Below are 23,683 nucleotides of genomic sequence, written 5' to 3' on the forward strand. Positions count from 1 at the left end.
TCACTTGTTTCTTCGACGATCTCCATACTTATGGATTTTTTTAATAGTTAAAAATGAGTCGTTGATACCAGCATATTCGATCTCCAGAGGTCCATAGGTACATCTGAGGAAATCAATACTTATAATCAACAGGATCTTTCGACTTTCTCTGATTTTATCCACAGTGTTTTCATGGATTGGTTTGCCGGGAATAAAGTCTCGGTTGTGGACACACAGCTTGATGGGATCGTCCGTCAGCTCCATTTTGGGGCGTAATTGCCCGGACACCCATAAGTAATCTTCCTCGGTATAAGCCACAAAGGCGTCGTAGGAGTATTCCTTGCCAGCGAACATGTTGTCTGGGGGTTGTAGTTTACTGTAAAACCAGTATTTAATGTTTATTCTGTAGCGATACATTGCGACCAGGAATAGCACCAAAATGAACACAGACAAACTTCCGACCACCGATATTATTAGATATGAATGACTGATACATGTCACCTCAAAGTTTTTCAGACCTTCATGGAACGTAAGAACAGAGACTTGAGTTCCATCTGCTAAAGTGCAAGTGTAATTCCCATTCTTGTCAAGGTATTGTTTTCTCTGGATAATCCATGGAATAACTAGGACGGACTCACAAGTGCACAGCAAAGGATTCACATCTAAAACAATGTGGCAAGAATCACCGTCTTTGGTGAGACATCGGTCAATGATACTCATTTCCTGTGGCAGAAGATAGGTGAATGCGTTAAAGGTTAAATCCAAGTGTCGGAGCTGAGTAATTCCCGAAACTATGGCGGGTAGGCGCTGGAACTTGTTTTTAAGTTTGCGAAAGTTTGAGAAAAATTCAGGCGGTATATGATCACAAATTGTACCAGAGATATCCAAGTGTGTGAGGTTTTCAAGTCCATGGATTCTCAAAGCATCACAGTTGTCTATATTGTTATTGTTATATGTCAAATGTTGTCATATTAGAGCCCCCAAAGAACCAAGCGTTACTCAGGAAGAACCAATACCCAACTCCACTTATGTTCAAACTTTCTAAACTGGGTGGTAAAGGGAAAAAAATGCCCTTTTCTGTGTAAATAAGGAATTGTAGGCTGCTGGGTTTGGAGCTCTAAAAGCATGGCTAAAATTGGCCGTTTTTAGTCTTTTTGCTGTCAGGAAATGGAATAAAAATGCATCTGGAAAGCAGCGAAACGAATGAAATGACATATTGAAATTTTCAATACAGCTGAGATTAACTTTTGGTGAACGGTCATTGTCCGTAGAAGAGATAAAGTTTTGAGACATGTCTATCGTTTTAACACACATTGTTTTCAAATATGCGAAGTCACCTTTCTCAAGGTGGTAGTTGTTTCCCTTACATAAGTCATTATTCATCATTACAAAGTGAATTTCTCTCATAGTTCTGTTACGAAGACCATATAAAGACCTAAGTACGGGTCGCAGTCCAAGATAATTGTTCCAGGTTAAATCCAGAATGCTCAGTGACTTCAAAGGCTCGAAAGCGTTGGTCTCAATGCTGTAATTCCGCAGTTGCACAGGCGCAGTTCATGCACTGACGAGTTTCTTAACCCTTCAAATGTGAGTTCGTGAGAGTCTCAAAATCGCAGCTTCCTTCTTTCTCTAAGTTTCCAAACGCATTTACGATGGTGAAGTTTGACAAGGCTCCGAAACCTCTTTGGAAGGTGAAGTTTTTTTTGGGAAATCCATCAACAGCTTGGACAAACTCTTGAGTTTAGAAAAAGCTTGATCTATACCCTTCCACTTCATGTAACGGGTTTTTCTGTAATTTTGAATTTGAACTTCCATCAGACTTAATAAGGGTTCAAACAGTTCGGTTGTGAAGATATCAGGGGTAAGAGTAAAGTTATTTGCAGAGAGATTTAAGGAAACCAGGTCGCCAAGGCCAATGAACGCGGATGACTCCATACTATAAATGGCGTTGTTGGATACGTCAAGGGATTTCAAAGATTTAACATTGACAAATGTTCGATTTCGGACGATCAAACTCTTGTTGAAACTTAGGTCGATGTGGATGGCGTTATTGAAATTGACCTCGTCCGTCGGTACAGATGATAACCCTCGTGACCTGCAGTCTAGGAGGTGTGAGTGCTGATTAAACTCGCATCTATGAATCCGTGAAGTGACAGATCCCTGCAGGGCGACAAGGGTAAGTAGTACTGTCAGTCCACATAAAAGCATCCTGTCTCTGGTGTGGAGGAATGTTGTCTGCTGTTTGCAGTTGTCCACGCTGTGGAGCTATGCTGTCTACGTCGTGGAGCTATGCTGTCTACGTTGTGGAGCTATGCTGTCCACGTTATGGAGCTATGCTGTCTCAGTTGTGGAGCTTTGCTGTCTACGTTGTGGAGCTATGTTCTCTACGTTATGGAACTATGCTGTCTCAGTTGTGGAGCTATGCTCTCTACGTTGTGGAGCTATGCTCTCTACGTTATGGAGCTATGTTCTCTACGTTGTGGAGCTATGCTCTCTACGTTATGGAGCTATGCTGTCTCAGTTGTGGAGCTTTGCTGTCTGCGTTGTGGAGCCGTAGAGTGAAAGTAGAGTGACAAATCCCTGCAGGGCGACAAGGGTAAGTACTAATATCAGTGCACGTAAAAGCATACTGTCTCGGTTGTGGAACTATGCTGTCCACGTTGTGGAGCGATGCTCTCTGCGTTCTGAGGCGATGCTGTCTGCGGTGTGCAGCTGTCTTATCTGCGTTGGGCTGCTATGTTTTTGTGACCTCTTCATCTATGACATTCCTAAGTGATCCAAAAAAGGTACAGGTAGTTAATTTGTTCGTTGAAGTTTTTATTTCGATAAAACAAGGTGGGCATCTGGGAAATTTTTTAGAGGCAGATAAGTACCCAAAATGTGGAAAGGTATTGTATGTGTTACCGCGACGAGTGTGGAATGCTTGTGATAAAGTGTACAACAGAATCGTTAAATGTATGTCAAAATTTCTGGGGTTTTCTATTGGCTTTATTCTGCCTTTTCCTTTGCTGAATGCTAAAAGTGAGATGGAAACAGTGTCGATTTCATGGCAGCTTTACGTCACGACTCAACTGTTCTGTAAAACTGACCAGGTACAAAATTCCAAAAGGACCTGTTACTGTACGGCGGGTCATGGGCCCAAAGAGAGGGGCGATAAAAAAGTGCAAATTTCAAAAAATCTCTGCACAGTCATGTAAACTTCCGAATTATGTGTAAAAAAATTGGTCGAGTCATATGTAAAATTTATATGGCTTTAATAGAAATGATTGTTTAGTAATAACCCGCCAAAAGTGCACTCTCGATCAAGATCGCTAATTTTATTTTTCATTTACTGTATGAAAAGCGCCGTTAAGCAGACAAATATTTTCAGAAACTTTCATGTATATCTTTCTGTCTGCTGTCGACGTTGTGTTTTGGTTAACGTTTGTCTTCATATGTAAACATGAACTTTATAATGTGACAAGTTTAAAATCCGCATTTTAGTCAAGCTGATATGGCATCATTCATAGCATAAATGAACTAAAGAAGGTGAATGTAGCGATCGTAGGTAATTAGCAATGTTGTTCTAAGGGACAAACTCTAAGGTGTTTACACAGGAGGGGAATGCCCAACATGTGCGTTGACAGTGAGAGAAACGATCGTTCAGATTGGTTAATCGGAGGAGACTAGTTGTCCGCCATCTTCCATAAAAGTTTTATGCGATCTAAATACTTTGGTCTCGTCTCGTCTGTGTTACAGGTAAGATTCAGAGGCTTTGTGCCCTCAGTAACACGCCATTTAATTAGAACTGTGTTGTAGTTCATAGCTGATCTATAAAAACTGATATAATGCGGTTAGGTTTGAAGATATTTTTGGAAGAATAGCTCATAAATCTAAAAGTACATGTTCGCTTACTGTTTATCAAGGTGTTGTTGTTGTTGTTACAAGCCCCAGAGCGTTAAATCCTTGTTAGAATGGGGCACGCCGTCCAAATTTGTTCGCTGGTGGCGCTTGTGTCATAGCAGTGGTTCGCGCTTGGTTGCGTTGCCGGATGTGCGGGAAATTCAATGGGGACCGTGGAAGCCACTGCGAACATATTTAAGCATGCTCAGTACTGTTCGGTACCAGGTTGTAGGAATTCTGCTGGACATAAATATCCGTTTAATTACGACCTTCAACCGAAATAAAGAATTATTGTAAGGAGGATAAATCCCAAGATGAAAAATCTTTGGACCCCAGGATTGAATGACATGGTGCACAAAGTGCACTTCAAGCCCGATGACTACACAGACACAGTATTAGGTTGGTAACCGTATGAAATTCTTTGTAAAATGTTGCGTTTAGACTTGTTTCTCAGTTCTGCCACTAACCAAAATATAGCCGACTCGCAGAATTTCTTCGACGGCGAATTTTGCGATTATAATCCCGTAGAATATGGCTGTGTTTTTGATGCTCTGGTGGTTGTGTTCAGAAGTACAAAAACACTGTTGTATTGTACCATTAAACAAGTATGAAAGTAAAAAAAAAAAAAACAGAAAAAAAATGAATGTACCGTACAAGCGAAATGGTTATAATACGAGCAATTTTTATATCTTTCTTCCATTTACCGATTGTAAAAAGAATCCCACTGATGAAAATAATGCCCAGGTGATGAATTAAATGACCTCACTGTCCTCAGAATTTAGTATTGAATGAAGCACTCTTTTATTGAAGTCAAAAACTTCTTATATTGGTTTAAATTTGACGTTTAATTGTTGTTATTTTGCTCTTGCTTTGTTGTTTTGAGGTTTCTTTCCCTTTTTCTTCCAGATATTGCTGCTGTCCTGTTGAGCCCCTGTACCCTTACCAAGTGAAATATCCTTTTTTAGTCCTTTAAAATAATAATACTTCATAATACTTTTCTTAATCATGAAAAGAACAGTGTGTTGATAACTGGTAAATGTTGTAATTGTGAAAACCAATCTTAAAATCAATAAATCAGAGGGTGTATAAATGTACAATAGTATAACAATGAAATTAAGTAGGCAACCAAAAAGTTTTTTTCATCACATTTTGTGAGAAATTCATGTCACAGAAATGCACATATCATTTTTATCCAGTCAGTAGGACTGGATGTGAAGGTAAAGTAAAAATTACATCAGCAATTTGAAATGGTTTTTTTTTCTTTTTCTAAAATATCTCCATAGTTATGTGGAGTCGTCTAAAGAGGGATGCTGTCCCCTCTGTATTCTCTTTCAGTATGAAAAAGCAGGTGCTGTCACGTCCTCTGCGCAGACAGAAAGCAGATGAAAAACTGTGATCTTAAAATCAGATTTTGGATTGGAGATTGGATCAGAGGTCACTGTTCACTCCTCTTCTGGCACTAAATTAGAGACTTTGGATCCTGTGGCTAGCACTTCAGATAGCCCATTAGATGAAGGTGTACGTCTGTTAGGAAGGAAGTCAACAGAACAGTATGTTACTAACCCTAAGGCGGTCTGCTATTACACTGGATTTTAGGATTATGAGCATTTTATGTTTTTTTTATCACACTTTAGGCCCAGCAGTACATCATCTTAAGTACAAGTGTTATTCTATTTCACCAAAAGATCAGCTGTTCTTGACATTGATGAAATTAAGGCAGGCTAAAGATGATGTTGAGCTGAGCCTTTTGTTTGATGTGTCCGAGTCCACAGTCTCTCAAATCATTACCACTTGGCTCAACTTTTTATATTTTTCAGCTAGAGGAAATTAATATCTGGCCTTCAAGGGAGGTAATAGATCAGTTCATGCCAAATGATATTGGGAGGAAATTTAGAAACACAAGGGTCATTTAGACGCAACAGAAAGAGATGTGAATCTCTTCAGTTTCTACCCAAATGTGCTGTATCATCAGAATTCACTGCTGTGAACTGAAATAATATCATGATACAGTTTTCAAATTAAAAAAACCCTTGCTTACTGACAGAACCAGGAATTCAATGGAAACACTACACTCTGACACATAAGTTTGAGCACAGCTCTTACTGGTTTTACTACTGCTTTACCTCAGGAGATTTGTCAGATACCTGGATGACGGTAGTTTCCATTTAACTCTGCGTGGTGTCCTCTACATATAAACCTAACTGCTTACAATGTACTTATGTGAATTAATCTTAGTAAAGTATTAAACACCAGTCGGAAGGTCCATCAGCAACCTGCCAATTGTCGTGGGTTTCCCTTGGACTCTGCGCGGTTTTCTCCCACCATTATTTTGGTATTGAAGTATTCATGAGTACGGTATACACCAATCAAATAAACACAAATCAGTTGAAAGTACTAAAAAAGAAAACAAAAAACCGGCTAAGTTTTATGAAGATGCTTATAAATTTCACCACTCTCAAATCGCCTTTCTTTACTAGGGCGTACATTTTTTTATATCATCAGCTGAAATTTCATTTTGACGTATTAACTTTATACTACTTTTAACACGTTGTCGCCAATTACTTGCAAACGTGCTTATTACTGAATGAAAAAAAGTTCATGATAGTGCATACCCTTCAATCAATTCTGTTTTTCGGCCTTTAGTTGTCACAAATCTCTTTATAAGCTCGGATATCAGCTTTGTAATAGACCATCGAGCGTACTGAGCCGCCGTGTTGCCGCGTCCGTGACGACACCCTGACCACTGCTATGACACGAGCGCCGCCTGCCGGATTAATGTGCTGGCGCGCCCCATTAGTCTGAGATTTAATGCTACACTAGTATGGCAGATTTCATAGTTTTTGATGCATTTGTATTCATGACACAAGTAAACCTAAGAGGTCAGTGTAGTTACGCGTGTAATAAAGTAACTTAATTCAGTCAGTGTTCGAACGGGTGTAAATAAACCCGCTAGTGATGTGGACACAGACCCCCATTACAACTTCCGTTTTTCAGTAGGGACGATTGTAGTTCTGTGTATTTTAGGGTGTAAAGTCTTTTTTTGCTGCCAGCCTGCCGTTTTTGGTGTACAGGTGCATGCTTGGTATCAAAATGATGGAAATTGTCTAAGCTTTGGGCAGGTATGAGTTTTAATGGTGAAAGTTTGAAATTCTGGGCGAGAGGACACAAGGAGACAGGTGGTGATGAGGCTGCGAGTGACGTCCCCTTGGCGTTGCTAGGCACCCCTCCCAGCTGCCGGCATGGAAAGGTCCAGATTTTGACGGTCAACCTATGTCAAGATTTTTACAGCTTCTTTCTCACAGGCTGGGCCAGGTATGCACCAAAGCTTATTGGCCTCGGAATGTTTGGGACTGAGCTACAGCGCTAAACGTTAACATTGTCGCTTATGGAAAACTAATGGGGGTCTGAGGCCTGATCTGTCCACTTGTGCCAAAACATGTAATATGTCACTGTGTGCTCAGATTTCGCAGCAGCGTGATAATATTTGGTGGGTACATCTGCGATGTAGTTTGCATTGACATGGAACTTGATTGAGCAGTTTTAAAGCTTTTTAATTCTATATTTTCCCCACATATCCATTTTGTCTAAAAATCGGCTAAAACGCTCTGTGGTCAAGGGTATAGTACAGGAGTATAAACAGACTGGAACAAACACAGACAACGTTTCATTGTTCCTGGTTTTTTAAATGTCTCTTTTGGGGCTGACATTTGATGAATAATGCAAAATTTGAGTGCTGCGAGTGAAATTGGAGTATGTGGCTGATAGATAGGGTGGTGTGATTAAGGATGGTCGATAAGGCCTTGCATCACATATAAGGGCCCAGCCTCACACAGGTGGATAAAAACACATCAGCAGATTAATTTACTTGGCTAGAGTAGTAGAGAGGGCCAGTGTGCATTTAATTTACAAACCAAGTCAGGTTCCTCCCATGTGTGCCACCACACACTAGGTAAATGTGCTTCAAATCATCCTGCAGGTCACAAAACATTAAAAACAGGCATCTCTGCTGCAACACTGTCTGCTGTTTTGGGCATAGACTTGAAGTGGACAAGGTAAATTTTCCTCTTTAAACTTAAAAAATAAACCACTGTAGGCATGTAGTTTTCATTGCATGTGTATATTCATTCCTCTGACAAGTTACATGTGCACTCACACAGTATGTGTGGCGTTGGAACAAAAATGATCAATTTCAAGTTTCTAGCATACATGTAAGTGTGATCTGTTGGAATATTGCCCTTGTGAAAATGAGTCTCTGCCCCACCAGGTGTCTGTTTCTCCACCAGAACATAGTACGCTGTTCCTGCGACATCTCAAGGAGTTTTTGTTTTAGTATCTGGCCCAGTGTGGCATCCACCTCCCTGGGCAACTGGGATTTTTTTTATGTTTCCAATGTCCTCACACACAAGTTAGAAATTAGACAGCTACATATGGCTTTCACATCCTAGTTTAATACCTATTGAGCTTTCGTCTTGGTTTCCCTCTTTAGATCTTGTCTCCCAAACATGGCGTCAGTGAACTTTGCCTGGTTTATGCATATATTGAACTGGGATCTACCTAGGTGAGTGGGGTCTGCTAGCCGTTCAGCTTCCTCAAAGGCGTGACCATTCGGATGCAGTCTTCCACTCCCTTGGCCGACCTAGAATCCCCGTCATTGGTCCAGGTACTACACCATGACACATACCCCTCCAGCACCCCCGACCCCCCCCCCCCCCCAAACGGGGAAACGTCACAGGTTTCTCATATATGTACGGACAGTTTGAATGTCCATTCCTCATGCCCACCCAGGAACACCCAGTGTGGAACCTGATTACGGATGTAATTTCTCACTGATTATTTGAGGATTTCTGTGTTGTTACAGGTTAAAAAGTATAGCTTTTCCCCTCTTCTTGGGTCCCTTCAACATGTCTTGGGAGGGTTGCCTTGCTGACTGTCTGAATGACCAATGTGCATGTACTGTGTGGCTTTATTTTTGTAAGTGGCAAATTCATATTTCTCCCCTCTACTTATCTCTTGTAGATGCCAGTGTCACACTTTGGTGTTTGTTATGTAGAAAGTACTAATTTAGTCTGAGGCAACAACACAGGTGGTGGGATTCTTTTGCACTGTGAGTTGAGGTAAGCCAGCCAACCAATGGCAGCCATGGGGGAGACGGGAAAGGGGGGTAGTGGGGGGAGGGGGGGAGGGTAGTGGGTGATCTTTTAAAGGGTTTTATCATGTGAATCACTATGTAAAAAGGATACTAGTCTTTTCTTTAGCCCTATCCATGGAAACTGTGCCTATGAGCATTTCTATATCAATTTGGATGCATATGTTTACTTTGATGGTGATCAAAATGTACTTTTCTGGAATTTTGAAACTCCGCTTTGCTACCCACCTGTATCACTTTAAGTCAAATTTTGCACAAAGTTGCTAAAAGGTATGTCCTATATTTTGTAAGTGAATTGTCAGATAAATTACCTGTCTTTTGATATATATTTTGACACTTTTGGCTTTTAAGTATTTTCTTTACACTGCTGTAAACAAGAAAATCTACTTGAAAATCCATACTTTTCTAAATGTTTGTCAATGGAAAATGTAAAATACTTTGTCATTGGAATTTTTTCGTTTTTCTTGCAGATATACATACCAGCTTTCCAAAACATTTGACCTGGTTGAGATATTTTGAACGGTATGAGCACTACAGAGCTTTGAACTTCATGCTTGAGGACGGACAAACAGACACATTTCCAAGATAGGGGTACCCCAAGTTAAATTCCTCCTACTCAAAAGTTTTTGCATGTATCAAGCTGTAACTTTATGTGTGAGGTTTAGAGGTAGTAAGCATTATGTGGTGCAAAAATTATTGATTTTGAAAAAAGTTGGCTGGTGTGATAGGACACAGACCCCCATTACAACTTCCGTTTTTCAGTAGGGACGATTGTAGTTCTGTGTATTTTAGGGTGTAAAGTCTTTTTTTGCTGCCAGCCTGCCGTTTTTGGTGTACAGGTGCATGCTTGGTATCAAAATGATGGAAATTGTCTAAGCTTTGGGCAGGTATGAGTTTTAATGGTGAAAGTTTGAAATTCTGGGCGAGAGGACACAAGGAGACAGGTGGTGATGAGGCTGCGAGTGACGTCCCCTTGGCGTTGCTAGGCACCCCTCCCAGCTGCCGGCATGGAAAGGTCCAGATTTTGACGGTCAACCTATGTCAAGATTTTTACAGCTTCTTTCTCACAGGCTGGGCCAGGTATGCACCAAAGCTTATTGGCCTCGGAATGTTTGGGACTGAGCTACAGCGCTAAACGTTAACATTGTCGCTTATGGAAAACTAATGGGGGTCTGAGGCCATGTAGCGATTCAGGGAAGACAACTCTCAATGACATTCCAATTCAGGGGCAAAAAATGTCCGGAATTATGTGATATCATTGTATACGTTGTATTGAGACTGGTTGTCCGCCATCTTCCATTAAAAGTTCTCTGCCATCTAAATAATTTGTCTGGTATCGTCTGTGTTACAGTCCTACATTGCGCCAGACCACAGGAAGGGCAACATTAACATAGACGTACTTTGTCAAAACCCTTATGTCAGATTTGACAACTCAGTTATGTTCAGTAGGTCTCTGTCGTAGACATAGACTTTTATGTCCACAGTCCTGATGAATTTGTTCAGAACAACCTTAACCACGGGTGACATTTTTATTTTTAATAAGGTTATACCAGCTCTGTGACATTGTATATTGTTTCATCTGAATAAACATACTTTTAAAAAAAAACCTTAAGAAGTCACAATGGAGAACAGATAGCACATTGAGAAAGGGTTCGAATCTTAGTTATTCTTTTCCTTTTTTGTCCTTTTATGTTCTTTTTATTAAATAAGTGTTATCATGAGTTAGAGTCGATAATAGATACTGTATAATAACACGTACCATTTGTCAACTATAGCGAAATCATACGTGAATAAGGCTTGATAGCACATGTGATCGTCTATCATAAACTTGCCATGCTATGTGTGGTGTGTAGCGCAATGTTAAGGCATTAAGTTTCATTTGTTATATTTATTTAACTGATAGGTGTAACGGCGTACTAAAGAGCTCTTCAGAATGTTACAACTGTGATGCAGTGATTTTCACCACTCTACTTATTTATTTATTTATTTGATTGGTATTTTACGCCGTACTCAAGAATATTTCACTTATACGACGGCGGCCAACATTATGGTAGGAGGAAACCGGGCACAGCCCGGGGGAAACCCACGACCATCCGCAGGTTGCTGGCAGACCTTCCCACTTACGGCCAGAGAGGAAGCCAGCATGAGCTGGACTTGAATACACAGCGACCGCATTGGGTCAGTACGCTGCGCTAGCGCGCTAACCAACTGAGCCACGGAGGCCCCCTTTTCATCACTCTACAGTGTCTAATACAAAGAAAAATATTTCAGTGTTACTAGAGCAACTTACCATTTTTTGATTTTATGACCTATAGATACATCGCTTCTATGTTTGATTGGAGATTTAAGACAAAAGGTTTTCACATAACAGAAAAAGTTGAGCAAAACAGAAATGAAAAAGAAGTGGCCTTATAAAGTGTATTAAGAGCTGTTACACTGGAGTGAAGTTAGCGATTATTAACAGCGACCATTTAACACAATAGCCACTAAGCCCTTGCGCGCCACAACACCATTAAATCAAGAAACGAACAAGAACCACACACCAGGATATACGTAGCTACGTAGCCTTTGAAGCCTCCGTATTTAAAACTTAACTTCAAAAGTGCAACACGTCAGTCAGTTTTCTCTTTTAAATTAGTCTGTTACCCGAAAAAAAAAACAAACAAAAAACCGCAAAAACGTGTGTATGCCAATCCTGTGTTTGGTATATTTTCTTGAGGCTTGTATTGCAGAAAATTTTCGAAAATATACTTTTTCAACTGGCATCAAAAAACCTTGAGGGGCACTCCTTCCGTAAAAACGCCACAGACACTCTTGGCATAGAAAAATGATATAAGCATTGATCTCCCATCGGTATACTCGGGATATTTTCTTAAAAGTGGACAGGTAAAAAAAATCTAGGAAACTTTATCGATCGGCACAATTTTATCTAATATAATCGTAAATACGCTACAGACACTCATACATAAACATAGCCTCAAGCAAACTGTGTATCGACAGGTAGGTGAAAATCTTGGGCACACTTTCAGTATTGCCATGATGGTTGATTTGGGGCTTAATTAGTAATCTCTCGTTCATAAATTCGGGATATTTTCATAAAACCAGTTAGGTAAACATAACCTCAATGGGAATGGTGTATTGATGGGTACTTAGAAATCTTTGGCACAATCTTTCAGTATTACCATAAATACGCCACAAACACCCATGATATGTAAATGATGGTTGTATTGGGGTTTAAGTAATAATCTCTCATTTGTAAATTCGGGATATTTTGGTGAAATCGATAGTGCTGACAGATCCTCGAGAAAATCGGTGTATCGATCGGCACCAAGAAACTTTGGGCACACTCTTTCAGTATTACCGCAAACACGCCAGAAACACCTGGGTTTTTCGCCAGAGTCTCGAAACAAACGAAACTTTTAAACTCTCGTTTAATAAATTTGAATTCTTCCGGGCTCTGTCCGGTTTCCTCCCACTTTCCTCCCAAATATTCTTTAGTGCGGCGTGAAACACCATTAAAATAAATAATTACATAAATTTGAAACTACAGGGTCCATTGTTGGAGACCCACTCTTTATTTGTAAATTTTGGATACTTTTTATATATTAAATTGATGATTAATATTGACGATCTACCGTCAAAGCGTCACTAAGATACACACACATACATAGTTCCAGATTTCTGGACATCTTTCAGAAAGTGGTTGGGCAACGTTTTTGGGAAAACCGGAGAGATCTCCGCACTGGCATCTGCATGATATGTACTTACCCAAATGTTGTAAATACGCAATAACGATAATAGTTACTGTTCCAAATATGCAGTTGAAATGTACATTTGACTAAATCATCCCAATCATTAAATACAACGTTCTGGAATATATTTTTGTCAGATAGTCAGTTTCATAATGCATGCTTGAGTTTCAAATAATACCTAATTATTTGAAGCAAATCTCTTTAGGTAGATCTACATTCACATGAGGTATTAAGCACATTTCCATCAAGATGCTAATCCAATCAAATTCTCATTGGCCTAATGATTAGAGCATCTGCCTACAAGTCGGGAGACGCTGGGATCATATGTGCACGAATCTAATGACTCATCGTCGTCATATGACTGAAAAATTGTTAAGTACGCCGTTAGACACCAAGCATACATACATACCATGGCATCTGCGACTAACTCTTTTATCGCAGATTGCGTATTTCTGATTCATAAAAAGATGATTTATAATATATATATTTATATATTTTTCAAACAATAAGGGATGAAACCGTATAAATCTAGTAATCCACCCGACGGAAGACATTAAACACTGACTTTTCGGTAAAAGACCGAATCTTGTAAGCATGCGCGTCTGTATGTATGAATGTATCTTTATAAGTGTGTATTTATGTATGTCTTTCGATTTTATCCACTAATGTCAGTACTATGAACATTTTCCGGGTATATATTGAAAATACATTGCAGAATATCGAAAAATTACATATTTAGGCCATGATGAGGAAAAAATGCATATGTCAGTTAGATAATGATGACGTCACAAATATTTTCAACCGAGCACTGTATACCATCGACGTGTTGGGTTTGCATGCACTCAAAGCTTATGATGGGAGTTCTCGGGGTGAGGCAGCATGACTTACCTATCTGTTCATTATGTAGGTTAATAATTGAGCATCTCCTTATCAATGTACACATAAAATAAGTTGCCAGTCATTAAAATCATTGTGCTCGATCTGAGTAATTGGGTGACAAACGTCATTATGCCTGACGAATCTCCGTTAAGTATACCTCAGGCCGAGAACTGTTTAACCTCCTTCGTGCGTGACAAATCGTTAAGTATACCTCAGGCCAAGAACTGTTCAACCTCCTTCGTGTGTGACAAATCGTTAAGTATACATCAGGCCGAGAACTGTTAAACCTCCTTCGTGTGTGACAAATCGTTAAGTATACCTCAAGCCGAGAACTGTTTAACCTCCTTCGTGCCTGACGAATTGTTAAGTATACCTCAGGCCGAGAACTGTTAAACCTCCTTCGTGCCTGACAAATCTCCGTTAAGTATACCTTAAGCCGAGAACTGTTCAACCTCCTTCGAGCCTGACAAATCGTTAAGTATACCTCAGGCCGAGAACTGTTAAGCCTCCTTCGTGCCTGACAAATCTCCGTTAAGTATACCTCAAGCTGAGAACTGATTAACCTCCTTCGTGCCTGACAAATCGTTAAGTATACCTCAGGCCGAGAACTGATAAATCTCCTTCGTGCTTGACAAATCGTTAAGTACACCTCAAGCCGAGAACTGTTCAACCTCCTTCGTGCGTGACAAATCGTTAAGTATACCTCAAGCCGAGAACTGTTAAACCTGCCTCGTGCCTGACAAATCTCCGTTAAGTATACATCAAGCCGAGAACTGTTAAACCTCCTTCGTGCCTGACAAATCGTTAACTATACCTCAAGCCGAGAGCTGTTCAACCTCCTTTGTGCCTGACAAATCGTTAAGTATACCTCAAGCCGAGAACTGTTAAACCTCCTTCGTGCCTGACAAATCTCCGTTAAGTACACCTCAAGCCGAGAACTGTTAAATCTCGTTCGTGCCTGACAAATCGTTAAGTACACCTCAAGCCGAGAACTGTTCAACCTCCTTCGTGTGTGACAAATCGTTAAGTATACCTCAGGCTGAGAACTGTTAAACCTCCTTCGTGCTTGACAAATCTCCGTTAAGTATACCTCAAGCCGAGAACTGTTAAACCTCCTTCGTGCCTGACAAATCGTTAACTATACCTCAGGCCGAGAACTGTTCAACCTCCTTCGTGCCTGACGAATCGTTAAGTACACCTCAGGCCGAGAACTGTTCAACCTCCTTCATGCCTGACGAATCGTTAAGTATACCTCAGGCCGAGAACTGTTTAACCTCCTTCGTGCTTGACAAATCGTTAAGTACACCTCAAGCCGAGAACTGTTAAACCTCCTTCGTTCGTGACAAATCGTTAAGTATACCTCAGGCCCAGAACTGTTTAACCTCCCTCATGCATGACAAATCGTTAAGTATACCTCAGCCCGAGAACTGTTAAACCTCCTTCGTGCCTGACAAATCTCCGTTAAGTATACCTCAAGCCGAGAACTGTTTAACCTCCTTCGTGCGTGACAAATCGTTAAGTACACCTCAGGCCGAGAACTGTTAAACCTCCCTCGTACCTGACAAATCTCCGTTAAGTATACCTCAGGCCGAGAAATGTTCAACTTCCTTCGTGCGTGACAAATCGTTAAGTATACCTCAGGCCGAGAACTGTTAAACCTCCCTCGTGCCTGACAAATCTCCGTTAAGTATACCTCAGGCCGAGAACTGTTAAACCTCCCTCGTGCCTGACAAATCTCCGTTAAGTATACCTCAAGCCGAGAACTGTTAACCTCCCTCTTGCCTAACAAATCTCCGTTAAGTATACCTCAGGCTGAGAACTGTTAAACCTCCCTCGTTCCTGACAAATCTCCGTTAAGTATACCTCAAGCCGAGAACTGTTAAACCTGCCTCGTGCCTAACAAATCTCCGTTAAGTATACACCTCAGGCCGAGAACTGTTAAACCTCAGTCGTGCCTAACAAATCTCCGTTAAGTATACACCTCAGGCCGAGAACTGTTCAACCGGCCCAATGCATTTCTCAGATCTCAAAAAGGGTGCAGTACCTGTTCCCTAGTTGTGGAATGAATATATAATGATTTTTTTTTTTCAATAGACACTGCCGTAGTTATTATAAAGATGATGGAAGTATTGGTGATGTTGATCGATCAACACTTAGAATCATACACCACGTTATTTCGATATGCCTTCTGTCACGAAAATCAATAATATTATATGACATTACTTTACCTCCCAGAAGTAAGCTTACAATGATTAGTTGTGGATTATTTGAGCTATTTTAAAATTTATTGTGTAGATAATCTTTTCAGGTAGTATCATTAAACGACCTGAAATTAGTCGTATAACATGCTGCTTACATGTCACCAAGATACCACTTGGGCACATATACTTTCCCTAGATATCAACTCAAATAGATATGTAAAACTGAAGAAAAAAGTCACAACTCTAATGTTCGAAATAACACCAACGTTAACAGCAAAAACGTTAAAATAATATGTAAAAAGTGCCTCTAAAGGCATGAAAATAAAGGGTAGCTGAAAGTAAAACGCTACATGTAAAATATTTATTAACTCTAAACGTTAAAAAATGAAATATACAGACTGCACAGTCAAGGCAATAACAAAAGTGGTACTCTGGAATACTAAAAACCACATCATCTGCTGTTTTATTCCGTAGATCTTAGTTCTTTTTATGTTTAGAATTGAAGAAATGCATTTACATTTTATACATTAAGATTTTGTTGTAGTCTACTGTTAATGGCTTTATACTTTTACCGTTCAAATGACTTTTTGGGTTCAGTTTTGTTTACTTTTAGCGCTAGTTATTGTAAATACAAGGCATCGTTTTAATGAATAAAAAAAGTCATATTTCTGAGCTTTTTTGTAAACGTTAAAAAAAATACTTTCCCATTTGGTTTAGTGATTGATATACAGGAAATTTCACTTGATTTATGTAACTTGCAGAGGATACCTATTACACATTATCTCTCCCTGTCTCACAATTAATTTATGTGGATATTTTTTCCTAGTTTACACCAAAGGGTTGTACCAATATATATGTGAAACCGAAAATGTCAAACTGCTGTCATCTGTACCCAGTTGTTCAAAAGTGTATTAACAGGTAAGCCTGGCACTTACTTTAAACTGGACTAAAATCCCATTAGTTTTGTATTAATCCAAGACTGGTATCAAGATTTAAATCTAGCTTAACTTTTCAACAACCAGCAAATGATAAAGTGATTGACAAATTTGCATGCAGTTTTATTTGAGATAATGTAACTTGCACAGAACGCGTGATACTCTCGTTTAACTACAGATTTCATGTTATAAGGACATTGCCATAATACAAATATTGTTCACCGAAAATATAAAACCTTTCCCATATGGTTCAACGACTGACATACCTGCAACTTTAATTTACTTGGTATTATTTAGGTCACAGAGAACACACTGACTCCTTCAATATCATAGTAAATTTATGTGGATAATTTAGTTCAGTATGCTCCATTTGGGTACCTTATGGATGAAAGGCAATACTTTATACTGGTGTCATGAATGAAAGTCAAGTATGCTCCATTTGGGTACCTTAACTTCATCCTGGTGCCATGAATGAAAGTCAAGTATGCTCCATTTGGGTACCTTATGGATGAAAGGCAATACTTTATACTGGTGTCATGAATGAAAGTCAAGTATGCTCCATTTGGGTACCTTAACTTCATCCTGGTGCCATGAATGAAAGTCAAGTATGCTCCATTTGGGTACCTTATGGATGAAAGGCAATACTTTATACTGGTGTCATGAATGAAAGTCAAGTATGCTCCATTTGGGTACCTTAACTTCATCCTGGTGTCATGAATGAAAATCAAGTATGCTCCATTTGGGCACCTTAACTTCATCCTGGTGCCATGAATGAAAGTCAAGTATGCTCCATTTGGGTACCTTAACTTCATCCTGGTGCCATGAATGAAAGTCAAGTATGCTCCATTTGGGTACCTTATGGATGAAAGGCAATACTTTATACTGGTGTCATGAATGAAAGTCAAGTATGCTCCATTTGGGTACCTTAACTTCATCCTGGTGTCATGAATGAAAATCAAGTATGCTCCATTTGGGTACCTTAACTTCATCCTGGTGTCATGAATGAAAATCAAGTATGCTCCAGTTTGGGTACCTTAACTTCATCCTGGTGTCATGAATGAAAATCAAGTATGCTCCATTTGGGTACCTTAACTTCATCCTGGTGTCATGAATGAAAATCAAGTATGCTCCATTTGGGTACCTTAACTTCATCCTGGTGTCATGAATGAAAATCAAGTATGCTCCATTTGGGTACCTTAACTTCATCCTGGTGCCATGAATGAAAATCAAGTATGCTCCATTTGGGTACCTTAACTTCATCCTGGTGTCATGAATGAAAATCAAGTATGCTCCAGTTTGAGTACCTTAACTTCATCCTGGTGTCATGAATGAAAACCAAGTATGTTCCATTTGGGTACCTTAACTTCATCCTGGTGTCATGAATGAAAATCAAGTATGCTCCAGTTTGAGTACCTTAACTTCATCCTGGTGTCATGAATGAAAATCGAGTATGCTCCATTTCGGTACCTTAAGCGATGCAAGACTTGGCCAATTTCTTTTTCACAAGTTATTTTGTTGGGGCTGCATTTTTGTGTTATCACCTCCCACCACATTAAGCAAAGGAACCTTCTCAAAAATCAAAGTACTGCACACTTTCAAGATGTGCCCGTCGTGTTCAAAATGTATATCAAATCATTTTTGTTCTCTTCTTTAATGATGCGGGATACCCGTTTCTTATCTTTTTAGAACGTCATTCTAACAGGCCTTTGATGTGCATATTTTGCTGCCATCTCCCAATCACAGGCGACCAATAACGGCTACGGCAGTTTAAAAGGTAAATGCACAGCCTGATATCTCAAAAAGTGCTTCATGTAATGAGCTTAGCCTTTACATACGTGTAAAGTACACTGGTACGGGAGCATATTCCATGGTTATGTCCCATGACATAAAATTCCTGACTTCACGTTTCTTGTCTGTAATAGAATCGACCTTAGGTAAAATGTTTCAGCACTTTATTTATTGAGCTAAAGATTTCATGTGCCTCCGCAAGGCTCTCTTTGATAGCCGTGCTACCTAATCTAAGTTGTATAATCAACTCATATAAGAGAAGTTCGTGGAACTTACACTCGTACATGTAGTGTATACACGCTTTCAAAACATGCGCAACTTTAGTTCCTATCTTGAGAAATATTTCCTTTATTTTTACTGGAGCTACTAGGCCAATTTCTTAAGTCTTTAACATGTTCTAATACAGGGTGAATGTTTGTGTATAAGCGACGGAACATCCCCCTTATATCACTGTGCTTAATATGCTGTACTTTTTAAAATATCAACCCTAAGATTAACATTAACATTGATTCCAACACACAATACATTAAGTCATGAATTTGGCAAATTACTTGAGGTTTTGCTTACATGAAGAGTTTTATAAAAAAATATCCCGAATTTGCAAATCAGAGGTTATTAAATGAAAACCTCTATATCTTTTTTTGTCATATAATGTGCGTTTATGGCGTATTTTACGGCAATACTGAAAGAGTGTGCACACGGCTTCTTGGTGTCTGTTGATAAACAGTTTACTTGAGGTTTTGCTTACCTGATTGGTTTTATGAAAATATCCCGAATTTGCATTCAGTGGTCATTTAGTACACACCAATACATTTTTCATACATGCCAAAGAGTTCTAAGTACCGATCTATACATAATTTCCTCGAGGTGTTGTTTATCTAACTGGTTTTATGAGAGATTATTAATTAAGCCCCAAAACAACCATCATTTACATGTTATGAGTGTTTTGGACGTATTTACGGTAATACTGAAAGACCGTGCCAAAGGATCCTTAGTGTCTATCGATAAACACTTTACCTGAGGTTTTGCTTACCCGACCAGTTTTATGAAAATATCCCCAATTTGCATATCAGAGGTTATTAGGTCTACAACAATGTATGTGTTTTCATATTATGATTGTTTGTGGCGTATTTACGGTCACACTGAAAGAGTGTGCCAATGACTTCTAACGATCGATTCACCGTTTTCCTGAGGTCTTATTTACCTCACTGTTTTTTTTTAAACTATCCCAAATTTACCAATGGAAGATAAATAATTAAACGCCAATTCACCAAGATAGTTATCATGAGTGTTTTGTTTATCTCACTGGTTTTATAAAAATATTCTGAATTTACGAATGAAACTAAATTTTAAGTGTACACTAATGTAACCCTTTTTTACATATTAAGTGTGTCTGTGGCCTGTTTACGGTAATTCTGAGTATGTCAAAGACTTATTGATACCGATTGACAAACAGTTTTCTTGACGATTTTTTTTTATGAATATCTCGAATTTATAAATAAAAGATTATTATTATACCGCAACACAATCATGTTAAATCGGACTAGTCAGTATCATATACCCAATGCTGAACATCATCTTCTCGACTTTCAAAACTTTATAGAATTTTTTACATATTTTTCTGTGATAACTGTGTCCTATATCTTTTTTTCTATGTGCATATAGAAAATGTGCAGACTTCATGTCCACTTTAAAAGTCGACAAAAGTCGTATGATATTTATTATTTATGACACAGATTAACTAAAACAGATTTACATTGCACCTCCTGGTTTAACAATGATGACAATCACTTACGGAAAAGAGAGCCAAAAAAATGTTTAAAAGACTTACTTTATTAAAAGTGCTTGTATTATCAACAACATCCTGTCCATTATAGAAAGGACATTTATGTGAAAAGTAACATTTGGTCCGGTGGTGAGTATATGTAATAGACGGAACAGTTAAGTGCTAAGTAAAACATATATTTCGATACGTACATATCAAATGTTTAGACAAACAGAAATAAGATATGCCTGACCATCAGTAGGGTCTGGGTTAGAAAAATGACGAACAAAGTCATCAAGTCATAATAAAAGTGTAAATCAAACATCTGTGCATAACAAATATTTAGATACAGTCTATTACGGACGAAATGAGATATGCCTGACCATCAATAGGGTCCGGGTTAGAAAAATGACGAACAAAGTCATCAAGTCATAATAAAAGTGTAAATCAAACATCTGTGCATAACAAATATTTAGATATAGTCTATTACGGACGAAATGAGATATGCCTGACCATCAATAGGGTCCGGGTTAGAAAAATGACGAATAAAGTCATCCACCAGCTCCTCCCTTTCTATAAACCCATCACCACTTTTGTCTAGCTTCTCGAAGACACTTTTAACCAATGCTTTGTCGTTAACCCCAACGGCTTCGTAAAAAATATTTAACTCTTCCAAACATATTTTCCCGTCCTTGTTGAAATCTAACCTGTCAAAAATGTCGCTGGCCATAGTGCGATCTTGTTCCATGTAAAACTCCTTGTTATCTACGAACAGTTGTCTGTTACCCTTTAATAATGCTTCCAGATCTAGTTTCTTGGACGGATCAAGGAGCAAAAGATGATACCATTTGACCCATTCCTGCCTGGTTCTGGCGGCTTCCTCTTCTGTAGCGCCCGTCTTCTTGGAAATATAGTCCGCCATTTCGGCAAAATCTTCAGCTGTTATTTCCCCATCTTTGTTATGGTCAAAAAAATGAAAGGCCTGTCTCCACTTTTGCATAATAAACGGAGTGACTTGATCTGCCATTGTTTGAACCAAATTTCTGTAAGAAACAAAAACACTTCTACGCTTGATTTACTTCGGATATGTTACGTAAATATAATAGCAGAGAAATATAGAATGTTAATGACGCATTCAAATTCCCTGTGCAAATTTAACACCATTCGTATTAATAAGCATAGGTACAATTTTTAAAATGACTAATACAAAATATAGAAGAAAAACCCTCGTTTTCGGAGAGTATCTGAATATGAAATTGTTCCATTGGAATTAGAACATACAAGTTACTGCTTAAGCATGAAACACCTCGTGCTCTTTCCGGATTGGAATATAATTAATAAAATGTTACAACAGGCTTTTACGGACGGAACTTTACTTAATTTAAATTAAATACATTACTGTCAAAGTAAGATGTCCCGTATAAACTCATCGCTTACCTGTTTTTAGTTCACCAGACAGGCTGACTATTAACTGTCGTCTCAACTGGTTTCTCCGAGAAGAAATTCTGGCCCATATGAAGAGATCACTGACGCATTTACTGTAAGGGACAGCTGTTGATTTTTTAAATATACACCATAGCTGACCTACATATACACTGCTAAAACAAAGCAGTATATACAGCCCAACAAGAAAATAACTTTTTATGAGGGATGCTTTAACGTTTTTTATTTAAAATAGGTGGAGCATAACAAATTTACAGTATCTTCTCAATAATTTGAAACGCATTTTCAGACAATGTATACCACGATGCCTGGCGAGGGCTTTTGTCTTAAGTCGTACACTCCCTGTCAGGAGTAGGGGATTAACGGTGGTCGATCACTGACACCTGCCCACGCCTCCGTCACACTTCAGTGAGCCTCACCACCTTGGCAAGACGGGAAGAGACTGCTTCACTGCTTCATGTGAATTAAACGCTTTATGGCCACTTAAAAAATAAAACCTGCTTATAAAGTTCAGTCACCTGTAGGCCTGCCGATAATTTGGGAAAGCTGCTTAAAAATATATTATCAGAGGGATAAATACAAGGTGTGAATTTCCATAATATTTTAATCAGACGTTTTGTTGTGAGTTTGTTATCTGGTAATAATTTCTAAAGCCAATACCTGTAGCGATTGTTCTGCATGCAGTCTTCGTTTTTGCATTGCATCTTCTCTGGGGTCTCTGATCTACCGGCCCAGTGTCAGTGTGTCTCAACTAGCGAATGCCTGTAATTATTGAAAAGGTAGGGTAGACTGTATAAAGCGATTAAAACTCAACAGTTAACTTTACTTTACTGTTTTGTTTTACACGTGAATTGCTCACTCATTCATTCAGCTAATTAAATTTTGTGATTTTTTTCTTGGGAAAACTTCCTACTGATATTATTCCCTATTACATTATGTTATGCTATTATATGATATATTAGTCTTATTGTTATTTCCTGTGATACGAATGTTCCTAACAGAAATGCTGTCTCGGGCTTATAGAGGGTTATTATCACTCTTGTCAATGGTTTTCTCTTAACTTCCACGAAGACTTCGAGACACGTTTCGGTCTGCTCTCTAGCAATGATGGTGACAAGGGTCGGAAATCGATTCGAATAGTCGAGTACAGTCAGGTGCTTGCAGGATACACGACGCGGGTAGAGTAACAGGGACTGCAATAACTCGGTATCTGAGATTCTAATACTTTATTGACGACACCTGTGGTTGAAAGAAATGCAGAGGTTCAGCGAGTGTGACTTCACGTTGGCAGTATGGATGAACGCACTACATCGGACATCTAAAACGCCAAGTACTCTTTCAGTTTTACCTCCTTTGTACACACAGATTGTACAATAGTTCGCTAAACAGCCATGTTTAAATATCTACTTCAACTATCCGTGTCTTGGATGTGTACCACCTCATTTGCATACACAATACCATTTTCGTGGTACGAATTATAACAAACCGATCAAACAATAAACATGATTTCTATTGCCTTTGTATAGTTCTTTGAGTTACATAAATGAAGTGGTTAGCTATCTCAGGTATAAGAGAAAGTCACGAATCATATCCTTAGTAGAAATCCGATACAACAATAATTATGCAATGCGTTTCCGACCGCTCACACGTAGCTGGGTACCCGGTAATGATGTAATACAATAGTACTGTCAACTAGCGTGTCATCTGCGGTAAGATCATGCAGAAAGTTTCTTTGACTCCTCATGATATGACTGACATATACAGTGACAAAGGACTTTACCTGTGGGTGACAGAAATACAGAGAAATACAGCGGACATCTAAAGCTACCCTCGCGCCTTCGTATCCAACGATTGCGCTGACCAGCTAAACACACTTACACCCACATACAGAAATATGTCAGAGAACATTAGAA

General features: G+C 39.0%; 2 protein-coding genes and 1 long non-coding RNA gene across 3 annotated transcripts; 1 reads left to right on the forward strand and 2 right to left on the reverse strand.

Moving 5' to 3' along the window:
• On the reverse strand, window positions 1-396 carry LOC135467545 (toll-like receptor 2). The gene has a single exon (XM_064745317.1). It carries the CDS (start codon window positions 394-396, stop codon window positions 1-3), a length of 396 nt encoding a protein of 131 aa, XP_064601387.1.
• Window positions 397-6,829: 6,433 nt separating this feature from the next.
• LOC135469054 (uncharacterized) lies at window positions 6,830-10,172 on the forward strand. The gene is made up of 3 exons (XR_010444280.1): window positions 6,830-7,173; window positions 8,720-8,975; window positions 9,478-10,172. It is a non-coding gene; the product is annotated as an uncharacterized LOC135469054 (long non-coding RNA).
• Window positions 10,173-20,799: 10,627 nt separating this feature from the next.
• LOC135467546 (luciferin-binding protein-like) lies at window positions 20,800-21,249 on the reverse strand. The gene has a single exon (XM_064745318.1). The coding sequence runs from the start codon at window positions 21,247-21,249 to the stop codon at window positions 20,800-20,802; it is 450 nt and encodes a 149-aa protein (XP_064601388.1).
• Window positions 21,250-23,683: the final 2,434 nt, after the last annotated feature.

Source organism: Liolophura sinensis, chromosome 6 (genome assembly GCF_032854445.1).
Source record: "Liolophura sinensis isolate JHLJ2023 chromosome 6, CUHK_Ljap_v2, whole genome shotgun sequence".
In the NCBI taxonomy this organism is placed as follows: Eukaryota; Metazoa; Mollusca; class Polyplacophora; order Chitonida; family Chitonidae; genus Liolophura; species Liolophura sinensis.